Source organism: Triturus cristatus, chromosome 4_2 (assembly GCF_964204655.1).
Source record: "Triturus cristatus chromosome 4_2, aTriCri1.1, whole genome shotgun sequence".
Lineage (NCBI taxonomy): Eukaryota > Metazoa > Chordata > Amphibia > Caudata > Salamandridae > Triturus > Triturus cristatus.
Window position 1 is genome coordinate 238,396,385 of NC_140586.1, and position 27,039 is coordinate 238,423,423.

At 43.5% G+C, this 27,039-nt stretch overlaps 1 protein-coding gene across 2 annotated transcripts in view; it reads left to right on the plus strand.

The window, feature by feature from the left end:
• The window catches only part of SH3BP1 (SH3 domain binding protein 1), a 175,796-nt gene that overhangs the window by 131,376 nt on the left and 17,381 nt on the right, over positions 1–27,039 (plus strand). For both annotated transcript variants that reach the window (XM_085601373.1, XM_085601372.1), the window contains exons 14-17: positions 4,171–4,284; positions 4,760–4,857; positions 7,560–7,722; positions 7,978–8,132. In XM_085601373.1, the coding sequence (XP_085457499.1) occupies positions 4,171–4,284; positions 4,760–4,857; positions 7,560–7,722; positions 7,978–8,132 (530 nt within the window). The remainder of the gene's footprint in view (positions 1–4,170; positions 4,285–4,759; positions 4,858–7,559; positions 7,723–7,977; positions 8,133–27,039) is intronic.

The following is a 27,039-nucleotide window of genomic DNA, read 5'->3' on the forward strand; positions in this document are numbered from 1 at the left end:
TTCCACAGCCCAACCAGCTACCCTGCTGGGACAACGTGACGCCTGACACTTGTCCAGTAGGCGACCCTCGCCCGCAGCTTAATGCTTTTAGGGCGGTCTCATCGGACGAAGTTGAAAAAACTCTGGCCAAGATGAAAAGTGGCTCTCCCCGTGACCCTGATCCCATGAGGTTTTTGAAAGCAGTCGCCTCTGCGATTGTTCCTCCAGTTCTGGAGTTGATCAATGCCTCACTGTCCCATGGCTCCGTCCCTCCTAGTTGGAAGGGGGCGGTAGTTAAAGCCCTTCTCAAAAAACCCCAATTGGATCCCGCTGATCTGGCCAACTACAGGCCGATCTCGCTCCTCCCGGGCATCAGCAAAATTGCTGAAAAACTGGTTAACGTCCAGCTGTCCCAGTTTCTGGAATCTAACAATCTGCTGCGACGTTCCTAAACGGGGTTTCGCCCTGGCCAAGGTACGGACACTGCCCTCCTCGCCGTCATCGAGGAGGCAAGGTGCATTTTGGATTCGGGGGGGTCAGTGGCAGTGATCCTCCTGGACCTTAGTGCAGCCTTTGACACGGTGAATCACCGTGTCTTGCTCCACCGGCTGGCCAGGGCAGGACTCGGGGGCACTGCGTTGGCCTGGATAGAGTCATTCCTGTCGGGCCGTTCGTTCCAGGTCTGGGATGGCAACTCCCGTTCTGACTCTCTTCCTCTGACAAGTGGGGTTCCCCAGGGTTCCTCACTTAGTCCCACTCTTTTTAACGCATATATGGTCCCTCTGAAGGATGTAGTTGCCCCCTTCGGCATCAAGATTGTGAGTTATGCGGACGACACGCAATTGGTCGTCTCTCTCTCACATCTTGATCAATGCCCAGATAATCTCCTGCACTGCCTCCAGAAAATCCATCTCTGGATGTGCGAGTCCTCACTCAAACTTAATGGGTCCAAAACAGAAGTTATGCTGATGGGTAAGAAGTGGTCAGCAATTCCATCATCTGTTTGGCCCGATATTATGGGTGAGGTACCCGCCCCCAAGAAAGAAATCAAGAGTCTTGGGGTCTGGCTCGAACGGGACTTATCAATGAAAACCCAGGCAACTAAAACAGCTGGAACCTGCTTTGGACTTATGCGGTCAGTCCGCAAGATCCTTCCTCTGCTTCCCCTTCAATCCAGGAAACTCCTGGTTCAAGGACTGGTCCTTGCACGATTGGACTACAGCAATGCTGTCTATTTAGGAGCCCCTGAAGCTACTCTGGGCAAGCTACAACAAACCCAAAATGCGGCTGCCCGGATGCTGATGGGTCTTCCTTCCAGAACTTCCGCCAGACCTGCGCTTAAGGCTCTTCACTGGTTGCCAGTGCGAGAGAGGATCGAGTTTAAGGCAATGTGCATCGCTCACAAGCTCCTCAATGGACAAGGCCCTTCGATCCTAGGAGATATGGTTACCCCGTACAAAGCCTCGAGATCTCTGCGCTCGGACAATGAGCGACTGGCAAATGTCCCCAAGTTTAGGAGGGTGCGTACTGGAGGCCGTCGCTTCTCCGTAAAGGCAGCCACACGCTGGAATTCGCTTCCCCGCAGTTTGCGGTTGGAACCCTGCTACTTGCGTTTTCGCAAGCAGCTCAAAACTCTGCTTTTCCCTAAATAAGTTTTTTCCTCCCCTCTTGGCCAATTTCAAGCTCTCACAGCGCGGGGATGCCTCCGGGTCACCAGGCGCTTTACAAATCTTTAAATAAATAAATTAAATAAATATCTAGAAGAGCCTCAACTCTCAGGTCATATGCTTGGCACTGGGGACCTTTAATAAATGGTGAGGTGCTAAACAATTGGATCCCAGGAATGCTCATTTAAATCAGGTTCTTTCCTTCTTTCAGGACTGTGCTCACTTGGGTCTCAGTATATCCGCATCACAAAATCAGTGGGGGATTATAAGGGCTTTTAGAAGTTCCTCAGGGGACCTTTTTTGATGATAAATAGTTGGTCCACCGCCTGTTTAAGGCGGTGAGTATCATCCATCCTGTACCTTCTCATCTTTTTCCCAGTTGGTATTGGATTCCTTAAAGGATCCTCCTTTTGAACCTCATAAAACAGTAGATCTTATGATCCTAGCCCTGAAAAACTTCTTTTTAGTCACAATTACTTCGACTAGGAGACTCCGGATCATTAGCTTGTGAGCATTTTTTGTAGGCTTTTTTAAGATAGGACTGTCCTACTTCCAAGTACTTATTTTGTTCCCAAAATGAATTCTACCTTTAGCAGCACACAGGAAGTGATTTTACTGGAATATTGTTCCTCTCTCAAGACACCAAGAGAAATTAAGAGGTTAGGCTCCATAATCTTGTTGTAAGGACGGCTCTCCTTATCTATTTAGATAGAGTGGCAGCATTTAGAGCCTCATAGTCCTTTTTTGTTAATTTTGGTTCAACGAAGAAAAGTGGGAACTTTCCTAAGTGGATGGGTTAGGTGTTTGATTTCATTGGTGTATAGAGCAGTGGCCCAATCATAACTTCTTGGAATTCAGGGCAGGTTCACAAGGAATATGTGCATCTCTAACAGAGGTTCAGTGAGCATCAGTTGCAGAGATTTGTAGAGTAGCCACCTGTGCTTCTTCTTCCAATTTTGTTCCTCACTACAGGATTGTGTAAGAGGGTGGATTTGAAAGGCATTTTTGATTCTACAGTTCTAACTTCTATGAAGCAAATATAGTTATATCTTGTGGTTTCTACCAATTTCAATTAAAGTTTTGAGTTTGAGCATGCAAACATAGTTCTCCTGGTATTGCTTAGTAAATCTCATAGCGTGATGCACTGAAGCGAGAGGGGACGATGCCTGAATTACTTACCAGTAATTGCATTATCTGAGTCCTATACCCTTGCTTTAATATATTACATCCCTCCCCCCTCCTGGTTGTCTCCACGTCAACTAAGTAAGGTAGATTCTTTGCTTTTAAACAAACAAGAGGAGTGGGGAGAAAGAAGGGTGCTATTATTGGTTAGTTTACATGATGATTGGTGTCTGGGGTCACAGGACTGCCTCATAGTGTGATGACGTAAAGCTAGGGAGTAGGGCTCAGAGTAACACGAGTACCAGTCAGTGATTAGGGCATTTTGGATCACTCTTCTTCTTGATAGCAGCTTTTTAAAACAATCATCTGGAAGCAACTAGGTGAAACTCGATGATCTGTTCTTGGAGCAAGTAGTACATCACATCCTCATAATCTATTAATTATATTTCTTGGGATTTAATATCTCATGTTAATAATGTTATTGTCTTCAAATGATTACATATATTTTGTCTGATTAAAGTTAACTGCACCTACAATCTTTGGTAACCATTGCACACTAAGAAAAGATAGGCAAGAAGTTGCAAATTTGGTTGGATCAGAAACAGGAAGGTACTAAATTAATGCACCTATCATCTATAAAGGACTGGGAGACTATCGTAGAGGACCTCCAATCGAAGCTGGGAACCCCCCCCCCCCCCCCGCCACAACGCTCCAGCTCTAAAGTGCCACCAACAGCAGGAAGTATACGTGTAACGAAAGATATACTCAAAGGCAAACGAACCCTGCGCAAGGCTCTGGCAGCAAAGAAAGAGGTAGCAGATCAATGGAGGGGCCATCGGTCGCAACATTGAGGTCTGCCTTAAGAAAGAAATTGTGGGAGCACACAAAAAAAAGTCCATTGCACACTAGTTTTCATATCTCCATGTAGACATGACCTACAGTGTAATGCTGAATGAATATCCCATCCAGACCACAGGATAATTTGCATGTCAGTGGGACAGCAGGGACTGCCTAGTGTCATCATGTTTCATGTGGCAAGACCATCTTGACGACTTGAGGTGGGATGCTGTCAAGCTTTCATTAGTGAGACTAAATCACAAGAAGTCCATTTTCTAGCTTCTTCATGTCTTGCATCTTTTTGCTTTTCATGAATTTGTTTCTGTATCCTGTCCGGCATTTCTTCACTTGGACAGCCCACTTTTGTATCTACCTTCTTCTCTTGTATTTTGACCCACCGGGAGCACATTCCTATCTCCTCTCCTACTTCATAGACACACTCACTCTTCATTGCGTTAACTAACACCAGTATGCTCTCCTCTCCAGCCTTTGCACATGAACGCATCCTCTCCTTACCCTCCTGCACATGTACCTACTTGGGATCTCTGTTTTTTTTTACTTTCAGATACCTCATCAAATTCTTATCGAAGCTGGCTGAGAATCAGGAAGTGAACAAGATGAGTCCAGGGAACATCGCCATCGTTTTAGGACCAAACCTGCTGTGGCCCAGAACTGACAAGTGAGCAGAGTCTTTCTGCCTTTATAAAGGGCCTGCATGTTCTTGTTGAATGAGTTCCCACAAAGCTGTGCCACTACACTGCAACGATGACTTCATTATCCCCCGCAGTTCCAGTTCCAGCATTGGCATCCACACATAACCCTTCCAATGCAACCCAGCTCTACTTTGGAATGCCTACTGCTAATCCCCCTTTTAGGCCCACACAACATCCTTCCTTTGCCCCTCAATCCCTCTTATTCAAGTACTGAGACCCACCCACTGCTCTGTCAATGCACCCCTGTCTTCAGCTGCAGCACCTTCTGCTCTTCTAAATACATGGATCCCCCAATACTTATCAATCCTGAACTCTAGCACCCCCTGATATTACTGTACATAGACCCACATGCAGCTCTGCTGATGCTCCTCAATCATGAGCAGTTCATTCCTAAACCTTGCTACTACCGTACTTAACACTTGTCCTCTGCTCTCTGCCCAGGGACTCCGCCGAGCTGGACATGGCGTCCGTTTCTTCAATCCTTGTGGTTGGTGTTGTGGAAGGTCTTATTCAAAGCGCTGATGAACTCTTCCCAGGAGGTATGTAAAACCCATTTCTATGCCAAAAAGTTGAAATAAATGTACAGAAGGTATCTGCAGGTAATATGACGACATGAATTTGCCACCTACTTTACAGTATTTACCAAGAAATGCTGAAAGAAAGGTGTTTGCCACCAAACACCTACACTGTCCAGTGATAAAATTAAAACATGACTTACTTATTTCAAAGTGGAAAAAATGGGATTAACAGTAAAGTTGTATGAAACATTGAACAGCAACAGCAAAACTGAAGTTGAAATAAAAGTTGTATTGCTGGAATACCCATATGTGAGCTACTTGAAAATAGTTTTCTGCTGATTTGCAAGTTTTGACTATGCAGCAATTACAGTGGGGAATGTGGGTGAGAGTGAATATCTTTTTTTTTAGTAGTTTTATATAGCACCATGTCACCAACAGGTATTATAACATTGGTATATTGAGAGCTCAATTGAAGGCAATGGAGTTGCTCTGGGTTTAAATAATGTCTGGTATAAGTCTGGGGCACCAACATTCCAATGTTTGTCTTCATGGATCCTCCTTTTTAATTTAGAGCATTCTACCCTTAGTGGGTGAAATGTTCTAATAGCCTTATAGCTCTTCTGTGTTGGACTATACAGGTTATTAAAAGCCCTCACCTTCGTTACAGGCCCTTGCCTGCGACTCAAGGTGTACCCTTCTGGAGCTGGCAATAACACTATAGTAGAACATTGGTATGTTGAGTGCTCCAATGAAGATAATGGAGTAGCTCCGGGTTCATAATCTCTGGTATATGCCCGTGGCACCAACATTCAATAGTTGTTTTCATGTTTCCTCCCTTTTAATTTGGAGCATTCTACCCTTAGTGGTCTAATAGCCTTATAGCTCTTCTGTGGTGGATTATAAAGGTTGTTAAAGGCCCACTCTCTCATTATAGGTCTGAGTTCGGTTCGGTGCATTTAAAAACCGGTATAGTTCTCAGCAGAGGGCTAATAGGCTATATTCCGGCGCTTTACATAAAACCGTGAGCTGAGTACATCAAATTCAGAGTGCTGGGAAGAAAAGGAGAACGGATACATTTTTATATCAATTAACCTTGATTTAACTGTGAGAGACTTAACTGCAAGAGATTAGAATTTGGTAGTAGCCCGAGGAAAAACATAGGAAGGAAGGTGGACATAGGTGCACATTCAATATTCTTTTTCTTATTTACTTTCAAAGAATTGTAGTGAGTATGAAAATATCAGGTCAATCTGCTATTAAATACTAATATGATTTTTAAAAGTCGAGGGATATTGTTGAAAAAGAAAAAAGGTAAATTAAAGTTAGCCGAAAATTAAAGATATTAAACATTATTGGAATTGTGTTAAGTGGATTACAACAACATCCTCTATTCTTTTAGAGAGGAATATCCTAGTCAGTCAAACAGCGATGATGCAAACTAGCACTGAACGCCCACTGAGCGGTGGTTCCTATGTCGAAAAAGTACATGGGAATAAATGGATCATTGTAGTGTAGTGGGGCTCTGGAAACGAGAGGTAATGGGTACAAAGAATAACAGGGAGTGGAAAAGGACCTTCGCTCCTCATAACACAGAGCACCGCAGAGGTATGAGAGAAAGGTAATTAAAAAAATTAGTCCAGAGCCACAAGAAACAGCTCAAAATGTATGCCTGAACGTTTCCTTCCTGCTTTGGGGGGACCTTTCTACCTGTTGTGGAATTCACAGCCTCTTTGGAAGATGTATCGATCATAGATTTCCAAGGACGACTACTCAAATCCGTTTGGGATGTAACTATTTCCAAGAGCAAAAATTTTAGTATATTGTAGGTTTTGCTCATTTAAAAATCTTTGAGCAAGAGTCAATGCACTTGGTAACTTTCTCTTGTTTTTTTTTTTTAATCCCCTCCCCTGCACTCCCATCAATTTGGACAGTGCACACCAACAATCTCTTTTATCATTCTTAGTTCAGATATGTTTTGGAATTAGGTGCTCTATCAGACAGATGTATCTCACGCCTATTAGTGGTCAGCTTACATTGATCTAGGATGGACAAAGTTGTGAAACTTACCCTACATGAGGATCGTAAAGCTTTGTTTAAACAGTTGTAAAAGTCATGAGTCAGCTAAAAGTAGATAATAATGGGACAGAATCCCTCATGAACACCAGAGAATTATAGGGCATTGCATAGTTTTAAAAACAAATTGTTACCACTCATTAAGTATTACAGCCCGTAAATAATGAAAATATATTTTCTACTGAAGAAAGAAAAGGTCTAGTCACTTTATGAGTGGGTACCATATTTTGTCAATTTTCTATTTTGATTTAAGATTCAGGCAATATAGTTTGTGTAGTGCTCAATATAAATATTGTTGAGATCTTTTAAAGTCAATATTATTGTGATCTCTTTTTGAGATACTCCTTAAAGATGTTCAACCATTTTTGACCATTGTTGTACAATACAACCTTCTAAGGGTTTTGACACTTCTATTATTTAAAGCACATAGATTAATTAGTTAATTGGATGTTAGTGTGCTCTCCTCTCTCCCAGAAGCCTCCACTTGGAGGGTTGATGTGGAGTTTAGTATCTGCACTCTGTCAACTGTTAGTCTCACTCTCTCACTGGAGGAATGCATTCTTGAGTCAGTCTTTTGCCTGTCCTAGTAAATTCCCTGAAAAATGTCCCTTCTTCCTTCCTAAACGCTTCTCTTTTTTCACTTACTATAGATTTTGACTTTAACGTTTCTGGCGCCTTTGCTCCTCCGACTGCCAGTACACCCATGACACTGAATGGAAATGACACTCCCTTCGAAGGAGCAGGGACCCAAGTACCAGACGTGGTGACCCCGGTATCAACTGCCAAAGAAATCTCCCTAACTCCAGCAGAAGGGTGAGTACGGAAAACACTAACTTGGTTTGTGGGCGCTGAAGGTTGAGGGCAATTTTTGGAGTCACTGGGCAGCAGAAAGTGTGAGTTTGTGCTTTAAACTGCCTGTAAGTAGCATTTCACTGTTCATAGATGCTGAAAATTAGGACGTTTAGACTGGGTAAATCAACACCTTGTATTTACATCTTTAAGAAGTTGCACAACTGTGGAAGCAAGTGTTGTTTTTAATATTAACCCTTTCTATTCACTCTCTTCCAGGAAAGATGCAGGCCCAACCACACCAGCTTCCATCCAGAAACCCGCACCAAAGGCAGTTCCCGACAACGCCAGCCCACCCCCATTCCATATGGCAGAGAGGATGGCAGCTGGCCTGTCACCTCCTGATCAGAACAGCCCCAATACCCTGCGTAGAGGTAAGTTTAGCGAGATAATATGGGATCGATTCTCAAACTCATTTGTGTGTGTTCATTCCATTTGCCCAGGCAAATGGCATATTTTGTGTGTGCAAATCCAGGTTTTGTATTCACAACCCCTTGTTTGGCACTTGTAAAGGGATTTACACATGCAGAATGTTACCCCAATATGGTGGTATATTATGAATGTGTAAATCCTTTAATGAGCAGGGGAGAGGGCATTCCAGGGTGGCGGTGATCTAGAAAATTTGGGAACAAGCACAACATCTTATGTTTGTGGGTAGTCACAAATTTGTTTGTAACCTTCTTCCATCATAGAAACAGTTGGATAGTCACACGTGTCGAGGGCAGAAGTGAATCCTTTTCCAGCGTGGAAATTGTCTGGGAAGGAAAATAAATCCCATTGTAAAAAGTGCATTTGTACCCATGTGAAGGAATATTTGCCCTGGCATTTGTGCCCTATGTATAAGTAGACATGCCAAAAAAGTCCTTCATGTGCATGCATCTATTTTTAAATCAATTTTGCTCCTTACATTATACATTACCTGGACCTGCTTTCCTTCTGACCCCAAAATGCCCTTCTTTTCATGTTTTTAACGTTTGCAATTGTCAATGGTAATAGTCTTGGATGAGCCTTAGCCTCTGAAGAAGTATGGCTTAATAAGGGGGAAGTATTTACTGGCCAATATTGATACCCTGGAGGGATGTATTTAGCATGTGTGGTAAATACCTTCTGTTCAGCCTTAGTGCAGAGAAAATGGATAGTTACCTGCAGAATTGGGGTGTAGCAAATCCATTTCAGCAATTATCAATTTATTTGCAAAGGTGCTTTTTTTACTGTGAAACTTGTAATTCCTATCCCTGTGCAAACTCCATAAACCTCAGTAATTAAGGAAATAGAGGCCCATAAACAAACTCACAGCAGACTGGCCCCCCTCCCATTAGGCCATGGGGTCTGCCTGTACGTACCTTGATATCCGCACCTGCCTGTTGGGATCGCTTTGCTTTCAGAGTAGCCGCTGTTGCAGGAGTTGCTCTGAAGATGGAAGTGTGTGCCAGGTGCCCACCAGAAAAACTCTTTTGTTTTTTGAAGAATAAACTTCCAAAGTGAAAGTTGGTTTTTGAAAAACAAAAAAACAATAGCCCAATGCTTAGCTAGTTTTCTCTCTGCGTGTGGGGGCCACTGAGGGGTTTCTCTGTCTGGGCCAGCCACATTTTACATGGAGTCTCAGGTAGAGAAACCAAGTGGATCACCAAACAAGGGCAGTTCACCTGCTCGGCCAGACTGTAAACGAGGGCCTTTCTGATTTAGGTCTCAACTAAAATCAGGGATATGTTAGTTTTCATTTTTTTTTTTTACATAAATCTTTTTATTGAACATACATCGATTCAAATAAACGACACAGAGGAATCAACAAATGTATGCACTGTAATGACATACGGGGGATTAGGTTACACTGTTCATAGAAGGGGAATGCTACGGAGTGAGGGGATCATCTTGCTCAACACAACGAGGCGGGGAACATATTTCTCCACGATAAATATTCCAAGGGCTCCAAATACGGGACCACTTTTTGGGGCAGCCCCTGGCCGAATACACTGTCTTTTCCCTATACATGCACCCATCAAGGTTAGTTCTCATTGTCAACATATATTTATTTTACTTTTGCAAAGGCACAGCAGGCTCCTTGACCCCGATAATGGTCCCTCGCTCATATTGCACTCGCCTCTAGTGGCCGTATTAGAATGGGCTTTGCTACTCTTTTTATATTATATTTTATTCGATATCCAATATATTAAACAAATTGAATAATGTAGCATTGAGGATGCAATCATTACATTCATTGTTAGGCAGAAAAAAACATTGGCATGAATAGTTCCTCATTCAGTCCTACTGATAAGTATCCAACCCAGGACTAGGCATCTAATCATTCGTTATTCATAGGAAATTGCCCCACGCCCATCCGAGGTACAACACACGTCTCTCCCTTGGTGATGATGTTTAAGTAAGTATAGCTTCATCTAACAGACCGTCGCTCATCTACCAACTGTCCCATACCTTCGTTAATTTCCAAGGGTGCTGTCTGCTGTTATAAAACACATTATCCGCCTTCATGCACAAATCCATATCTCCGCAACACACTTTAAAATCTGGAGCCACTTGGGAGACCCACAACCTGGCTGTGTCCTAAGTTGCCACTGACATCCCCACCTCGTTCAAGGCTTTGCCATTCTTAACTACAAGATAGAATTTCACACTAGCATTCCCAGACTGCTACCTGTACACGTGCATGGGTGCACACACATGGACGGACAGCTTTTGATGGTTTTCGGTATCATTTCTGAAAAAAAAACATTCCAAGATGGCCGCCTGTGTGTGCATGCAAGAGCAACCCTCCTCGAATTTTTTTACTTTATTTTATCATTCTTTATTGATCCAACTTGGTCGACATATTGCTTCTAAATGCGGAAGCATTCTTGCAACAGTAAAGCAAACGGGCAATACCAAAACCAATAGCTCTGAAGCCAGATATGAAAGGCCTGACCTGTTGGCTTTGCCACTTCTTGTTTTTCATTCCTTCTAGTGGTGCCTTCTGCTGCATTGTCCTAGCTTCCAAGATAAGGAGAGGAGACTTGGGCTCCTCGATGTGCCATGGGGACAGATGTGAAGGCAGTAGCCACGGACATCCATTCACCAACATGCTAGCAGTAGCAGAAGTGACATCACATGCTCTTTGACCCCCATTTGACATCATATGCCCTTGAACCTTGATGACATCCTATGAAGATGGGCCCTGAAGAAGCCACAGGAAGTGGCATTACAGAAGTGGATGTAACGTTATAAATATAATTGGAAATCTAAGGTTAGCTTTGAATGGTCTATCCGGTGCAAAATTGGAGACTGCAGAGGGCCTCTATGACCACCGAGCAAGGAAAAGATCAGCCAGACCTCACACATCGAAGGTCATCATTGCCCAGAGAAGAAACCAGAACCATTTGTTCATATGCTTGTTGTTATTGCCCATGTAGAGGCTAGGATCCCCTTGTTTGTGTCCAGATAAGAGAGAGAAACACTCAATCCTATTGGCAATGTTCACTCTTTGGGTCATAGGAGGTTAAAAAAGAGCAACCAGCCTTTAGCATGACTTGCATCAGGTTGGGGAGTAAATAACAGTGCTTGTAAGATGCACACTTCTGGCAGGCAGTGCTTTGTGAATGCTATTTCATCAATGCTCATTTTATACATTGATTAATCAAAGACAGCAGTGTTAAGAAATTCCAACTGCAACATGCTCCAGAGGAAGGATCTGGATGAGGGCCCAGGGACAAGATCTATATTGAAATTGTAGAAAAATACCAGCATCCGCTGATTTTCTTTTTATTTTACCAACTTTGTCATTAGAATTCTGACTAGTCTAGTTAAATATTGCCTGCCCATGTGGCAACTGAGCAATATAAAGCCACACTGGGACAAACGGGAAAAAACTGAAAGCACTTACTGCCTCTGACTACGAGATTCTGACAGCGTTTAGTAGTCCTGCTCTTGGCCCAAAAACAACTGGGGCCTAGCAGTACAGCAAGACCAGGACAGACTACTTCTACCAGCCCTTGCCATTCCTTTTTCCCAGTCCAGCGAAGCGCACCAACACTCAGAGATTACAGCCAGGAAAAGTTGTGCTTGGTGGAGCCTGGAGGCCTTGAAATCAGTGCTTAATTTCAGCTGGTGGTCTCCGGAGCTCAGTACCGGCACTTGATCATCAACACCGGCGTTTTTCCTGAGCTGATGCTGAGACTCAAACCTGGTTCCTCAGCGCGTAAATCGGGAGTTCTGGCCATTACACCACATCTTGTACCCACTTTCATGGTTAGTACTTTGTTCTCTTTTAGGCTGCGCTAACAGGAGAAATGGGCCGGTGCAGGCGGCCTCCCGACGAGAGCCCCAGCACTTATCTGTTTTTTACAAGTTACCCACTGCTTGAAGTTAATGTTGCTAAACATCACTTCACTCCATGGGAAAACTGAAACAGTTTCAGGTTTGGACGGTGCACAGTCCCAGCCAGGTGCAGCCTGGTGCTGCTGCCTTTTTACATACAGCACATTTATTTCTAACATGAAAATGATGCTGCCTTTGAAACCTGACGCCAGGGGTCGCAAGCGCGGCACCTTGCGACCCCTGGAGAACCCTAAAGAACCCTAAATGGTGCTCATTGCAGCAACTGAAAGCTACTCTAATCCTGTCAGTGGGGCACCCTGCAAGACTCCCACTTCACTAAAAGACAGGGAAGCTTACATCATAGAGCTATTAAAACAGAGACAGCAACCTGTCTCTTCCATAGTAGAACTATATGAAATTAGAACTGTATGGCATTACAATACACTTCCTAGCAGTGGTTTGTTTTACTTTCTCAGTGTTGTCAGACCACCCATACTGTGCATCGCTATTTGAACAAAACACATTAGTATTCCATACTGGCACCGGGTTAAATAAAGAATGTCTATCAATTATTCTATGATGTCCATGTGGTAAAATTTTGTTTGTAGGTGGGCATGTGTGCATTCCCCCGCAATCTGTGGGTAATCTGCGTGATGCAAATGTGAATCCTAGCAGGGGCGTCTGAGCCTTTCACCCCTCTCAGATTCATAAATTGGGCATACCTGAGGTGGCTTACAAAAATGTATAGTCCTGCATAATCTGCTATAGCAAACACGACAAAAAACTCAAATTATAGACTTGCTAGGTCAGGTGAAAAACAAATATTTACGGGATTGTTAACATTACAGTGGATAAACCGAAAATAAAACCTAAAAAAAAAAAGTCTTAAATGCGAAAACGCCTCAGTTAATACGTTTTATAAAATCTTATAAATATCTTAATTTTCTCTGAATAATGCATAGAGTTGTTTTGTGTGTTGTGGAGTAATGGGGGTCATTCAGAATTGGCTAAGAGATTCTTATTAGCTCCTTTGTGTTTTATTTAAAGCCACAGTAACTGAGGCATTTTAAAATCGCAGATATACGATTGTGTTGTAGTCTACACCCACTGTAACTTTAACTCCTGTTAAAAACTTTAAATCAAGTTCATTTCATTGAGCAAGAAGAGCCATGTAGTACAGAGTTCGGTGTTATCCAGTTTGAACATGTATCATTTTCCATGTCTGTTTGGGCTATTTTGTTTTTCCTGTCCCCATACTGCACAAATCCATATATTATTCCGTGAAAGCACATTACCTTGTGTTAGTGTCCATTTCTTGGTGCAATTGTACATTCATTCATTTAATGTTCTTTATCGATTCAAATTTACATTGGTTAGAATAAATATTCATTCCTTTGTCGGAATGTATATCCATTAGAGCAAATGCACATTTGGTTACAGTCCACTGTATGTGTTACAGATAATTTTCCTCTTACACCAGGTGCTTTTGTATATAACCTTATACCACCTACAAGGTGATATGCACTTCTTAGAGCATGGACCGCATGCTGCTCCATGGTTGTTCTTGGGTTTATATCGTGGTCTATGAAGAAAGAGAACCAATGTCGACTCTGATGACCAGAGTGGTGTCGCTGATGTTAAGCCGCATATATGTTGATGCGATGATGTGTTGAGTGGAGCTTGGAGGAGTGAGAGAGAGAGTCACTGATGCCGGATACTGTTGTTGGGCTTGTTCATAGGGTGGCCTAGGTTGGAGGTGTTGTAGAGTTGGAAAAGATGAGTGCTTTTATCATGGTTTTTTTTTTTTTTACCATATTTTATTGGCATTTATACATTGACAGTGCATACAATAGTACATATCCTGGTTCAGTCTCTGATGTGCCTTTATCTATAACCTTTCCCAACCAAACTATCCCCCCTCCCCCCTTGAGTTGCTTGCTAATAAGTGAAATGTGGAAGAGGCGTGTGAGGAGGTTGCTGGGCTCTAGGGCCCCGGTAAGCAGCCGTTTGCCCGCAGTTTCTCTCAGGCGCGTGGGGCTGGTCGCTCCTCGTGCCTGTCACCCAGGTCCAGTGTTGCCACCCTCGGGGTGTTACCTTCGCTGTCAGTGTCTGCGTCTGTTGCCATTAGTTCCCCCACCAGAGCCTCCCATGCCCTGGCTTTCTCTATTGTACCTATTCCCTTGCTGGCCTCTCGGAGTAGCAGTCTCCCTTCCGCCACCGCCCATCTTTCGAGCTCTTTCCTCTAGATAGTGAGTCTCGGCCCGCCCAGCGCCTTCCAGTTCCTGGCTATCTCCCGCTTAGCTAATATATAGGCAAGGTCCTGGAGCTTTCCTGTCACCCTGTTTCTAGCTGTGTGAGGGAATCACCCTAGCAGGAAGTGTCCTGGGGTCTGTGGAATTTCTTTGCCAATCAGGTTGCTTAGGATATGTCTAAGTTCCCCCCAGAATATTTGCAACATTGGGCAGCTCCAGAACATATGGAGTATGTGCGCCTCTCTTTCTCCGCACCTGGGGCATGCTGCTGAGTCCACGCCGAAGTACCTCCTAATGCGAACAGGCGTTAGATATGCTCTATGCAGCACGTAGTAGTTAATTAGTTTCAAGCGTGCATTCCGAGACACTTTTGGGGTGCGTTCTAGGATTTTGTCCCAGTCTTTCTCAGGTATTTGTTTACCGAGGAGTGCTTTTATCATGTTGAAGAGATTTTATAGCTGCGCTTAAGCATGTGGTGGAGCAAACAGAAGTGAGAGATTCCTTCACATATGCTCATTCCTACCATCCTTGTGCAAGTCATGACTGCTTCGTGGGATTGTCACTGTCTGGTATTAATTTGTTGAGGGTGTATGGGAGCAGCCTGGTCTTTTCTGCCTTCTTGAATTCAAGGTGGTCCTATATGTTTCCTATCGTTGCTGGAAGTGAGTTCCAGAATTTCACTGAATGAACAGAAAAGAAAGTTCTTCTGATAGGTGAGTTCCTGCGGGGCACAACAATCAGCCGGGAGACCAGTTTGATCACAGTTCTATTTTGTGTATATTCTCCGAAGTTTTATATGCATAAATGATTATCAGGCTCAGTGAATGGCACTGTGGGCAATGCATGCTTCCTTAAAAGAGGAGAGACTAGTGATGGATAGCTAATGAAGTGCTTGGAGGGATTACATAATTTAGCCTTAGAGGCGTGGGTAATTGCGTGGCTAGTGCATTCTTTATGATTTGTAGTTTTCGGAGTAGGTAGAGAGGCGCTCCCAAGTAGCATCTTTGCATTCTCCAGATGCAACAGAACCAGGGCGATGGGGGACCCTCTGTGGTTACATATATATGAAAAAATGCAATGGATGATTTGCACGATGAAAGAATGTATTCCTGGTTACTTGGTTCAATTAAGTGGTGGTTGATCAGTTGGAGTCTTAGGACCACTCTCTAGTTTCTTACTTCAGTTGATGTCATTGGTGGAGGAAACATTTCTTGTTTTGAGGGGGTCATTGGGTGGTAATTCTGTGATTTTCTGCAGGTGAGTATCTTGGTTAATGTACGAGTTAAGTTTTGGCATATTTGGTTGGTAGCCTTTGGTATATTGCTCAGAAGCAATGACAAAAGCTTGCAATTATTGATCCAAATGATTTCCCTGCTTAAATCTGACTTGGGTATGATCTATGTACGTGTACCATGTTAAATTAAGAGGCCTCACAAGATCCAGTAAGTGGCTGAGGGAAGTTTTAAAGAGGAGCTGATAGACTCCAGCAGTGCCTCAAATTTAATGAGGAATAGAGCTGACGAATACAGAGGTAGTGAAAAGATGCTTACTCTATCAGTGAGGTATAAGGAGATCCAGTCTAGCTTGATCATTTAAAAACATGTCCTTTTAACGTGAGTGATGGGGTGGAGTGGTCGACTGTATTAAAGATTTCCGGGAGGTTCAGAAGCACAGTTGACCTTCATTTCTTTCAGCTGTGGGCTTTGTGTGCAGAAGAGGACCTATGCTGTTCCTCTGCCAGGATGTAAGCCGGTTTAATAGTCAGAGAGCAATTTGTTTTGTTACGGAAAATTGGAGATTTGAGTGAAAGCTTTCAACCATTTTTAATGGTAATGCCCTATTGATGTTTGTTAATTTACTGGCTGGATCTGATGGATTGAAGTTCTTCATGATCTGCTTGATGTAAAAAGTCTTTAGGTCATTGTGAAGATGGCTCAGTGTAGGAAGTTGTTGATAATGGTTCTGACTGGGACGGTCATGTTCCTGGAATGTTGCATGCACTTCAAAGCTTGGACAAGGTTTCCACAGATAGCTAGCTGAGTCACTGGCCATGAACTATTCATTAAATTGAGGGGAGAAAATTGCCTGAAGTGTAGCAAAGTCTGTTGTCTGCCAAAAGACATTGTGATATGCCATGTGATTTAAAGCTGGAAATGGTGGTCTTACTTACTTGTGATGTACTATTCCAGGTTCCTTTTTTCTCTGAGCAGATGGCCTCCAAGAGCATCAAAAAGGTTTGGGCGGGTGACCTTGTTGACAGTGGACTCCACGGTGCAGAAGTCAGAGAGGGTCCTGCGAAGTTCCTTGTATTGGAATTTTGCTTTGGAGATCCAATTGGAGTAGGAAATACTTTTTGCTATTTTTGAAAGCTATTTTGTAGATTCTTGCTAATAACAAAGGGGGAGCTTGTCATTGTGTTTATTTGATTTTTTGAATTAAGTTCCGAAGTTCTGTTTTCTGTCTTCAGGAACTTTACATTTGTGTTGAGACAAGGATGTCTTCGGTCGATGGTTCCACCACAATCAAACCTTGAAGGTTCTGAAGAAGCCTTTGGTAGCCAGTGATAGATTTTCTCCACTTCTGTCATGCAACTGGGTTGCAGGAGACACTGATGTGGAAGTTGACGGTGATGAAATTGAGGTGTTCCGTTGTCTACAGGAGGTCTTGTGGTTCTTAGATAATCATGGACCAGTTATATGAAGGAGATGAGGTGGTCGGAACAGATGATGGGGATATTTTATGCTAATTTCATGAGTCTTGGTTGGGGAGAAATGGCCCCCTGGCTGTGTCCAGCTGTGTGTGTGTCAGTCCAGGGACAAATTGGAAGAGGTTGAAACAATTATGTTTAACAGGGGGATCTTCTTTGAGAGAGTTTTGTTTGTTCAAACCAGAAGCGGAATCCTCCAAGGATGCAGAGGTTGTTGTGGGTTATGGTCAAGTTGGTGATGGCTTTAAGGAAGACAGCTGTGAATGTTTTCAGTGGATTTCCTATGTGTCAGTAGGCATGAGCTAGAGATGGTAGGGTTTATAGAGCAGTGAATGAGAAGTCATTTTTCCAATTGGCAACAGCAAAGTCTTGGTAAATCCTGTTCATTAAGAAGTTATCAAAGTAGCTAATAAACATCGTTCAATCATCTTGACATGGTTTCTTGCAAGGACTCTGTATCTGCCTAGGATGGCCCAATGAGTAGGGTGTTGTATCGTCTCCTGGCCATTTAGTTGATTGTGGAGGTTGCATCTGGGAAGGTGGAGGATAATTAGTACAGGGGAAGGTAGATTGAGGGAGAGGAGGAACCCTAGATCTCAGGAGGCAGAAAGCTGATGGATGCTTGAAGACTTCATCTGTCCCTATTCCAACAGACAGCTGTTGATAACCCTAACCAATACAAGATCGTTGGCTTCTCTCGGATAACTGTGTATGACCAGGTGAGAAGGGCAACAAGAATCAAATGACAAATCTACCACTAGTGGGCTGCAAGTGGAAATCAGATCACAACATCTGTGGTCTTAGACGGAGGGAGGAGAAAGCAGGTTATCACGATGCTGGAATGATTAGAGGCTTGGGATAGTTAGAAGGAGTAACAGAGAAAGGCTGATTAAGAAGAAAAAGAGGAAGCAAACAAACCTCTATTGATACAAGAGGCAGTCTGGCATGTAAATACTTTCCACCATTTGCTGGAGCTCAATGGAAGTACTATGAATTGGTCACAAGAGGCTGGGAGCTGATGCTCTTGCCAAGAGATTGCCAAACACAATCCATCTTGGCAGGCCTTGGGATGCCACGCGCCAGTCCCGGAATGTAAATGAAGTGGCCTTCATACAAGCTTCATATTATAATCTCCATACAGAACCGATCATTGGAAACCCAGAGCCATAGAAAAAAGGCACCCGCATTGTGTTTCTGTGCCTTTCTGCTAGTAGAATTCAAAAAGACAATTGATGGACCGAATGCAGAACAAGGTCATACATCCAGTACAGAGATCTGGGCCTGAATCCATCATTCTTTTGCTCCTCATGCCATTCCAGTTTGAACCCAGCCATATGCAAATCAGTCTTGACCCTGTGCCCAATGGGAAAAGTCCAGCCCGAACTGCCAGGCCAGGTCCTCCTTGGACTGGAAACAAGCATCCTAGGACCGGTTTTGGGTTTCACGCCTCATCAGCCAGGATAACTTGACTCCAGTGGCATGGAGAGCACTGGACCCACGTCTGGGCAGACCCGCCCCACTTGGGGTGACAAATGCAAAAAGAACAATTGATGGACAGAATGCAGAACAATTTCAACGTGGGTCCCTTGCTCACCTCACTTTGCCACTGGATTGAAGCTAGCCGTGTTGATGAGGGGTGTTACCCCGAAACCGTTCCCAGGATGCTTGTTTCCGGTTCAGGAAAGACCTGGCTAGGCAGTTCGGGCTGGACTGTTCCCATGAGAAACAGGGTCAAGACTGATTTGCATATAACTGGGTCTGAACTGAGGTGGCAAAGTGAGCTAAAGAACGATGATAGATTCAACCCAGATCTGTGACTGGTGGTGAGTGTCTGAAAAGTTTAAGCGCTCCGTCCATCATCTCCTTGTGTGCTTTCTGCAAGTAGCAGGCGCTATACAATGATAATAACATAACATAATAATAGGGGCCAAGAGGGATCAGGAGAGGCAAGGAGGTCGTTTTTAAGGTGAGGGGATGCAGTGAGAGTAATCGCGAAATGGCAGAGAGTTAGAAAAAATTGAGTACTGTTCAAGAGACAGTAGGTCAAGCCAGAGAGAAGCCGTAGAAGGTAGGAGCTGCCCACTTCTTTACACTGTCTAAACAAAGGGTCTCCAGCCTTTTCTGTAGTGAGAGCTACTTCTTCTCAAGGAAAGTCCTGCCGATCCTCTAGCATATTTTATCACTGTAAAATAGTGGCGACACATGTTAACATTATACTATGACCACCCTAAGCATGGTCATCAGTAGTGACCACCTAAACATTCCAGGTAAGGTTACCAGCAGAAATGCAGGGAAAACATTTACCAACATTAAATGCCTCCAACTGAGTAATGAAATAACATTCAAATCATCACATCTTGTGCCAAAAATGACATAACTACAGCAGTAAGTCTCACCACTCAAACTGAATTATCATTTGGCTATCGACTTTAAATGTGTTTCAAAATTGCAATACTTTGTCTTCCTCTACAAATTCGTTTTTGAAAATACAGATTTTCTAATATCAAATTGCACTTTCCAATTTGGGCAAACAAGCTCAATTTTCCAGAAGAAAAACCTTTTCTGAAAAAACCCAAATTCTTGCTTTTAATAAAAATATGTTTTTATGTTTAGAGAATACACAGTCCCCAAACATCAGCTTCTAATTTTCTAATACTACCATGTAAAAGAGCCTCACATGGAAGTATTTTGCTTCAAATACCCAGGTATTACAATCAAAGGCCATGGATGCTCACCATAATACCAAGGATGTCTGTGTTCTGCTAATTGCCACTATTATACGTAGGCCACCACTGTGCCTAGACTAGATGCCATAATGTCCAGAATGCCCACAGTATATTAGTCATAGCCGTTAGGAAGCGGTCACCAATCTGTCGGGGAGAGCTAAAAGTAGGCCAGTCATACTCCTAATATTCTATAATGGCAGCCAGTGCAGCACGCACCAGACCAAAAATGACCAAAACAGTCAAGGATGACCTTTATTATGCTATTGGCACTATTATGCCATGAATAGACACAATTGTGCCAGCGATAAAGCCCTTATGATGGGGCCACCATACACATTTGGCAGTCCTTAACACTAGGTGCAGCTTTCAGGTAGCAACACCTTATTACAGAGGCACCCAATGTCAGATACACACGCACATAAATAAATACGGATGAGGCTCTTTAATTTCTATGCTCTCGATCCATACCCTACTTTCCTCAACTCTTAGGCCGACCATGTGCCCAGCGATGACATTTTCACTCTGGCTCTTGCATTCTCACACCTTGGTGGGTTAGCACTGGGTACTGCTGCCACTCTTCTTAGATGGTGCAATGTTCACACTTGTGGTGCGACTGACAGAACAGGGTGTACAACATGGCCAATCTCTTAGGGACTTAGATTTAGACTGGATACAGATATTATGTAGCAGACCCAATAAGCCAACATAGTGCGTGTTTGAGTGTTATCATGAGGCCTTGCCATTGGTTTGGCTGGGTGTCACTCCTAGGGTTGTGGGATGAACAGTGCTGCCTTCTTTAATATTCACAGACCCTCTGAGACTGGCTTGGCTTGGCTTGACTTTTGAAAGCTATTTTGAGGTTGCAGCAAGCTACCACTTGTTGGAGTCCTTTGGTCTAAACTCCATTCTCACATGTGCCCTCCACTGTAGTTACATTTAGCTGTACGACAACAGCCGAAGAGAGAGCTAAAGTGAGGGTGGGCAGAGACGGTTTAAGGCACAGGCAAAGTGGGCTATTGCCCAGGGCCCCAACCTCCCATTCGGCCCCTGGTAAAGAGAATTAACTTTTAATTCCAGTCTATCTATTTCTTTATCTCGATTTGTTTATGTATTAGTCAATATTGATTGTCATCATGTGGTTTGAATTAGCAGAAACTGAGCAATAAGATACAAATTTGTTACCAACAGGAGCCCCTAAGGTTTATCTTGCCCAGAGCCCCCAAAATACATTAAAAAACACTGATGATGGGAGAGAGAAAATGTATTGTGAGATTGCAGAGGCTCTCGGGTTTAGCAATCTTGGGACAGAGGTTTAAGGGGATGGTAGGGAGAAGGCTAGGTCTGCAAAGGGGGTAGTTTTTGAAACCTATAGTAATAAGTACAGGTATCTGTTGACTTAGAGACACTGCTTCCTGCACAAACCAGCACTTTACCACTGATATGTGGTATGAAGGCCCTTTCTATTGTGCCCATGTTCCTGCCATTAGTAACACAGTAGACACTAGTTTGTCTGCAGTCCAGCCCTTGTCAGCCACTTAGCTGCCACATATTTGAGCTTGCATAAATGCATCATTTTCGTGCATTATGTGCAGTGGTCAAAGTGAGCGGAATTGGTAGGGCATGGCATGCCTCTACTTTTTAAAATTTAATAGAACCCGTCTCCATCTTTTATATTTTAAAAATACGTCCCAAGACATCAGAAATAGCCACGGCCTATAGATAAGGCTGAGCCTTTTGTGGACGTTCAGGGACAGGCGGGGTGGGCAGAGAAAGAAAAGGACTCTATCTTTTCCTTATTCCCCAGAGAAGACCAGGACAGTGCCCACTTCTCCTGCTCTGCGTTTGGCAGCCACCCCCCTCTCTTTCTTCCTCTTATGCCCTCTCCTTCTGTCTCTGTCTCGCTCCTCCTCAATTGCTGAAAACAGTGACTTTAAGAAAGGGCTCTTACCCTCTCCTTTCCCTCATTTTGTTTCCCTGTGAAATGGATCCCCCCCCAAAAAAGAAACACTTTTGCTGGAAATGTTGACTTTTTTTGAAATTTTTCTATTCCAAAGTGCAGCCTCGGACGAAGAGGAAAAAAAGGTTCAAAATACGAAAAATAAATAACTAAATAAAGCATGACAAAGTGGTCACAAAGTGGCCAGATTGGTTTTATTCACACCCAAACACATTAGCGCCATTTCAGAGTTTGTCAGTGAAACACTACTTTTGTTTTCTCGTCATTCTTTGAACAGCATTGTTTTCCTCGGGTGTGGAAGTGCACCATTCTTAGAGGTACTGCAATACCTGGTTGATGCATGGAGTGGAAAATGTTTAATGTGATCCTTTTCAGCCGTTTTCCCAATTTTAGTTTTAAAAAATGTGTACTGCTGCTCTGTGTTCAGGGATGCACTGTTTACATTTTGTAGGGATGTAAGCAATAGACATTGAAACGGGTCCCTTCCGGGCCCTGTAGTCATGTCCTTAACTTTTCAGGCAAAAAACACTCATTGATTTCTGAATAATGAGTGTAAAAGCGTTAAGGTAACCATGTTATTCCTGCTTACATCTCACATGCATTACTTAACCCTGCATTCCCTATGTGTGTTTGCTTTTTCCAGGATGTTGTAGGCAGCATATTACTCTTGTCTAGTGCGTAATTTGAAATGAGTAGCACCCGTGAGTTTATAGCCGGCAACAATTGGGTTGTAACTGAAGGCAGTGCGAGTTTCTCTCAGTCAGGCAGTATGGTGTTCAGTAGTAGGGGAGAGAATGTGGCACTATGGCCAGAGCTGCCAAATTTGCAACTGGGGAATCAGGTTCAGCCTTCATGATCAGTCCACCAGACTACTCTCCTGAGGGAACACATTCCCATGCTAGATCTTAGAAGGCCCCGCAAGACCTTAAAAGCCCTGGTGTCTTAGGACCAGCAGGTGGATCCTAGCGGTGGCAAGTGTGGATTAATCTTGAAGGCTTGGCCACCACAATCCATACTGAAGTTCACCTCCAGTCTTGCGGGAAGGCCTATGAACCAGCACACCCTAGAGCAACAGTGACTCTGTCACTGGGGTCCCAGGACCCTTGAGGCCAGTCCGCTTCACCCATTGGTACCTCGATTTGCCTTATTTCAGCAATAGTAGTGCAAATCATCAGGAATCGGCAATGCAGAATTTGCACAAACACCAAACTAGGTTCACAAACTTCAAGTCCCTCTGCTTCATGCGCAAGCACTTTTAACATGTGCTGCCTGCTTTGGGACGACTGGAATTATACAGCAATAGAGGACAAAATTATGTTGCAGTGTTGACTAACATATGCAGCAACAAAAAGGCTGCTTTGTAATGCGGGACATTTTCTGATACTTTATTATTTTGACATTTTTACACATACTAACAGTCACTGCAAATATTTTGCCACATTAGTACCGGTATAACATACAAACACAGCAGTGAAAAAGGTGAGCAGTCAACCTTTGCAAAGGTCCCTCTACTTCGCAGCAACACAAGTCACATTTTTTAGTAACTTTTAACCTGTATAAGCTACAAACAATTTTTTGGTTAAAATAGTCAGATTATGCAGCAGATGATGTATTATGTGCCAAATATGGCAGAGCCATAATTATGTGGAAAGCATTTGCAAACTAGGATATTTTGCCATTCATGTGTGAACTGCTCTTGTGTTAAAAGGGAGGAGAAGTGGTGATGACAGAAACTGCATGGCTCGGAGACAAATGGCTTGCGATTCCACTTTTAAGCGGATTTGTGACATTTTGTGATTGGAAACGTATCCCACTTTGTGAATGTATTTTAATGTCAATAACTCATATTAACCTTAAACATGTGTATCCATTGGTTGAATGAAATAACATAATAAGATGTATCTGGTCAGTGAAATGCCAAACATACTAAATATTGGGATTTTGCTCTTTTTGGCCACAACTCTGACTCCGCCCACTGACCCAATCCTTGGGTTATTCCCGCCCTCTGATTCTCTGTCCACAGTTCCACAACTTTTTTTTCTCCACTTCGACCACTGACTATGTGTGACATTGTGATTGGCACTTCAACATGAGAAGAATTAAGATAAGACCAAGTAATAGGATAATATCAGTAATGACCCGCTTCGTGCAGTATAATGATTATAAAACGGTGAAGAAAGCAAAGTCATTTTAGCTAAAAAGTCATCCCAGGGACACTTGGCGCAATGTCAATGTCTTGTCCCTCCTCCATGCCCCCCTTCCCCTCCTCAGAGAGCGAGAGACAAGAGCACATACAGAGAACTTCAAAGGTTGAAAATCGTTCACTTTAATATTTGCAAATGTGTAACCTACAAGCATTTACATATTAGCAAAACCATTTTAATCTGATGACAACAAAAGGTCTATTGAAGTAAACCAGAAGTACAAATCCCATAATGATGTAAATGAATGCTCAGGACTGCACGCCCAATTCATAATTAACAGCATGAAGCGCTATATAAATGCAACAAGACCGAAGCAACGAGTTCCTTGAGCTCAGTTTTTTAAAAGGTGTGGTGGGCCCTGCCAGAATTTTAACCTGTGACCTCCAGGTTATAGAGCGGTTTTGCAACAGTGGCTGAGCTGCTTTATCACGAATGGATGTACTGGCATTACATCTCAAAGAGAATACAGCCTGCATAAATCTCGTTCAAGCGAAAAGAATTACAAGCAATTTCCATGAAACGGGCGCGGCCATATTAAAAAGAAACACATGCAGGGATGAGCACATGATGCGAGTTATGCAAGAAACAAGCATTTGAAACTCGAGGGCAACATCAGTCTGCTGTGTTTGGCCTGGTCTCAAAACCTCGCTCCTAGGAACCCTCAGTTGGGACTGTTTTCATCCAGCAACACTTGGCATTCTGGGACTCGTAGTTTTGTATTTTCCTCATTATATACACAGTCATGCTAGCCCTAGCTTGCAAACTTGTGTTGACTGACTAAAAAACTTATAAAGCGCACTTTTGCCGAGGCGTCTTGGTGCTGGGTGAGTATGATGCCGGCAGCTGATGGATCTTAAGACCTTGTAAAGAGCCAGGTTTTTATCAGTTTCCTGAATAAGGCCCTGTTGGATTCTAACCTGATAGTCACGGGAAGGGAGTTCCATAGGACGGATGCTTGGTAAGAGAAACCCTTTCCTCCCCATCTAGCTCTTTTTACTCTAGGAACACATACCAATCCTGAATTGGCAGACCTAAGACAGCGTTGGGGCCGATATATAGAAAACAGGGTTTGAATGTCCACAGCCCCTCCTCCATATATAGCCTTATGCAATAAGAACAGGGCTTTAAAATTCACTCTCTGACAGACTGGGAGCCAATGTAGCTGCTTGATCACCGCTGACGTCAGATGGTGTTTAGGTAACCCAAGCAGAACCCGGGCCGCTGCATTCTGAAGTGATTGAAGTTTTAGGATCTGTCCCTTGTCAACACCTAAATACAGGGCGTTACAATAGTCTACTCTGGACAGGACTAAAGCTCCAACCACTGTTTTCCTAAGTGATAGAGGGATGAGTGTCAAGATTTTCCGCAGAACTTTTAATATAAAAAAGCATGCGAAGGACACTTCATTTATTTGCAAGGCAAGTTTGAGGTCCTTGTCAAGCACAAATCCAAGGTTCCTAGCCTTAGACACAGGGACTGGACAACTGCCAGCTTCAGGAGGCCACCAGGCCTGGCTCCATACTGATGATACTTGACCAATCTCTAGGACCTCGGTTTTTTCAATATTGATCTTTTAAAAGTTCGCATTCATCCATGCCATCACATCTGTGAGGCAGTTACGAAACCTGTCCGCTGTTAGCCCCTCAGTTTGTGTCACTGATACCACTAGTTGAGTGTCGTCGGCGTACGACACCAACATTATGCCATGTTCTTTAATTACTTGTGCCAGAGGTCTGACATATAAATTAAATAGTGTAGGGGACAAGGCCGAACCCTGTGGGACTCCACATGGGAGGTGGAAGATTCCTGATTGCAGGCCATTCCAGTGGATCAGTTGTTCTCGTGATGTTAAAAATGATGTAAGTAGGGTCACAGCCATATCTTCAATACCTGCTTCCCACAATCTCCGCCTCAATACCGCGGGATTTACGGTATCAAAAGCTGCGGTCAGATCGAGCAGGATGAGTGCAGCTCTGCCTCCCCCGTCCATCACTTTACGGATCTCTTCTGTTGCCATGATTAAAGCTGACTCCGTGGAATGACGGGAGCGGAAACCATGTTGAGAGGAGTCAATGTTATTGTTATCCAGGTGTTCTGTCAGTTCTAAATTCATGGCTTTCTCCAATATTTTTGATGGTAGTGGAAGGCAGGAGAGTGGGCAATAATGTTTTGCCTTTGAGGGGTCTAAGGAGGCCTTTTCTAGAATGGGCCTTATACAAGCCTTTTTCCAAGAAGTATGTATTCCCTGGAACTAATGATCTCATTTAGTAGGGGGGTCAAGGCAGAACTTCTTCCGATACCAGATGTAATATTTGAGGGGGACACAGGTCCATCGGAGAGCCCGACTTGGTGTGTAGCAGCAAGTTGACAACTTTATCTGCCTCCAGAGTGGAGAAACCTGACAACCTATGCATTGATGTCAAGTTATCCAAGGAATCTGCACTATTCATTTCCGGAACACAAGCTGCCGTAGCCAGCCAATCGTATACCGTTTGAACTTCGTTTTGGAAAAAAACGGCCATTTGATCCACAAAATTTTGGTCTGGCGAAAATACTATGTCACACGGACATTTTGATAGCGCCGTCACAGTTTTGAACAACTCCTTGGAGGAGTTCTTCGCCTCCAGGATTTTTGCAGTAAAGTAAACAGATTTGGCGTTTTTTATGGCTGCCGTATATTCTTCTAAGGCGCTATTATAGTCTTTTTTTTGTTCAGCACTATAATCCGATCTCCAGATACGCTCCATGCGTCTACCGCTTACTTTAATTGGGCGGAACTCAGTTGAATACCAGGGTGAGGTAATGCGTTTGTTGCATGGTTATTTACTGGTTTCCGGAGCTAGCGTGTTTACTGCTGAACTAAGCCAGCTTTCATAATTTCTGGCTGAGGAGTTAGTCAGAGGTTATCTCCGGGTGATTCTTCTCCAGGGCAGTAACCATATCACTCTTTTGGATAGATTTCCAAGGGCGTAATTTAAGTATGCCTCACGTTTCCTGACGCCGCCTAGTTGTTGAAGGGAGCTTTAGGCGAAAAGTGTATAGCAGAGTGAGCCGACCACAATAGTGGTTGCACGTTGACTATCTTGAGATGTTCGTTGTTGGTAAAGATACCGTCCAGCATGTGACC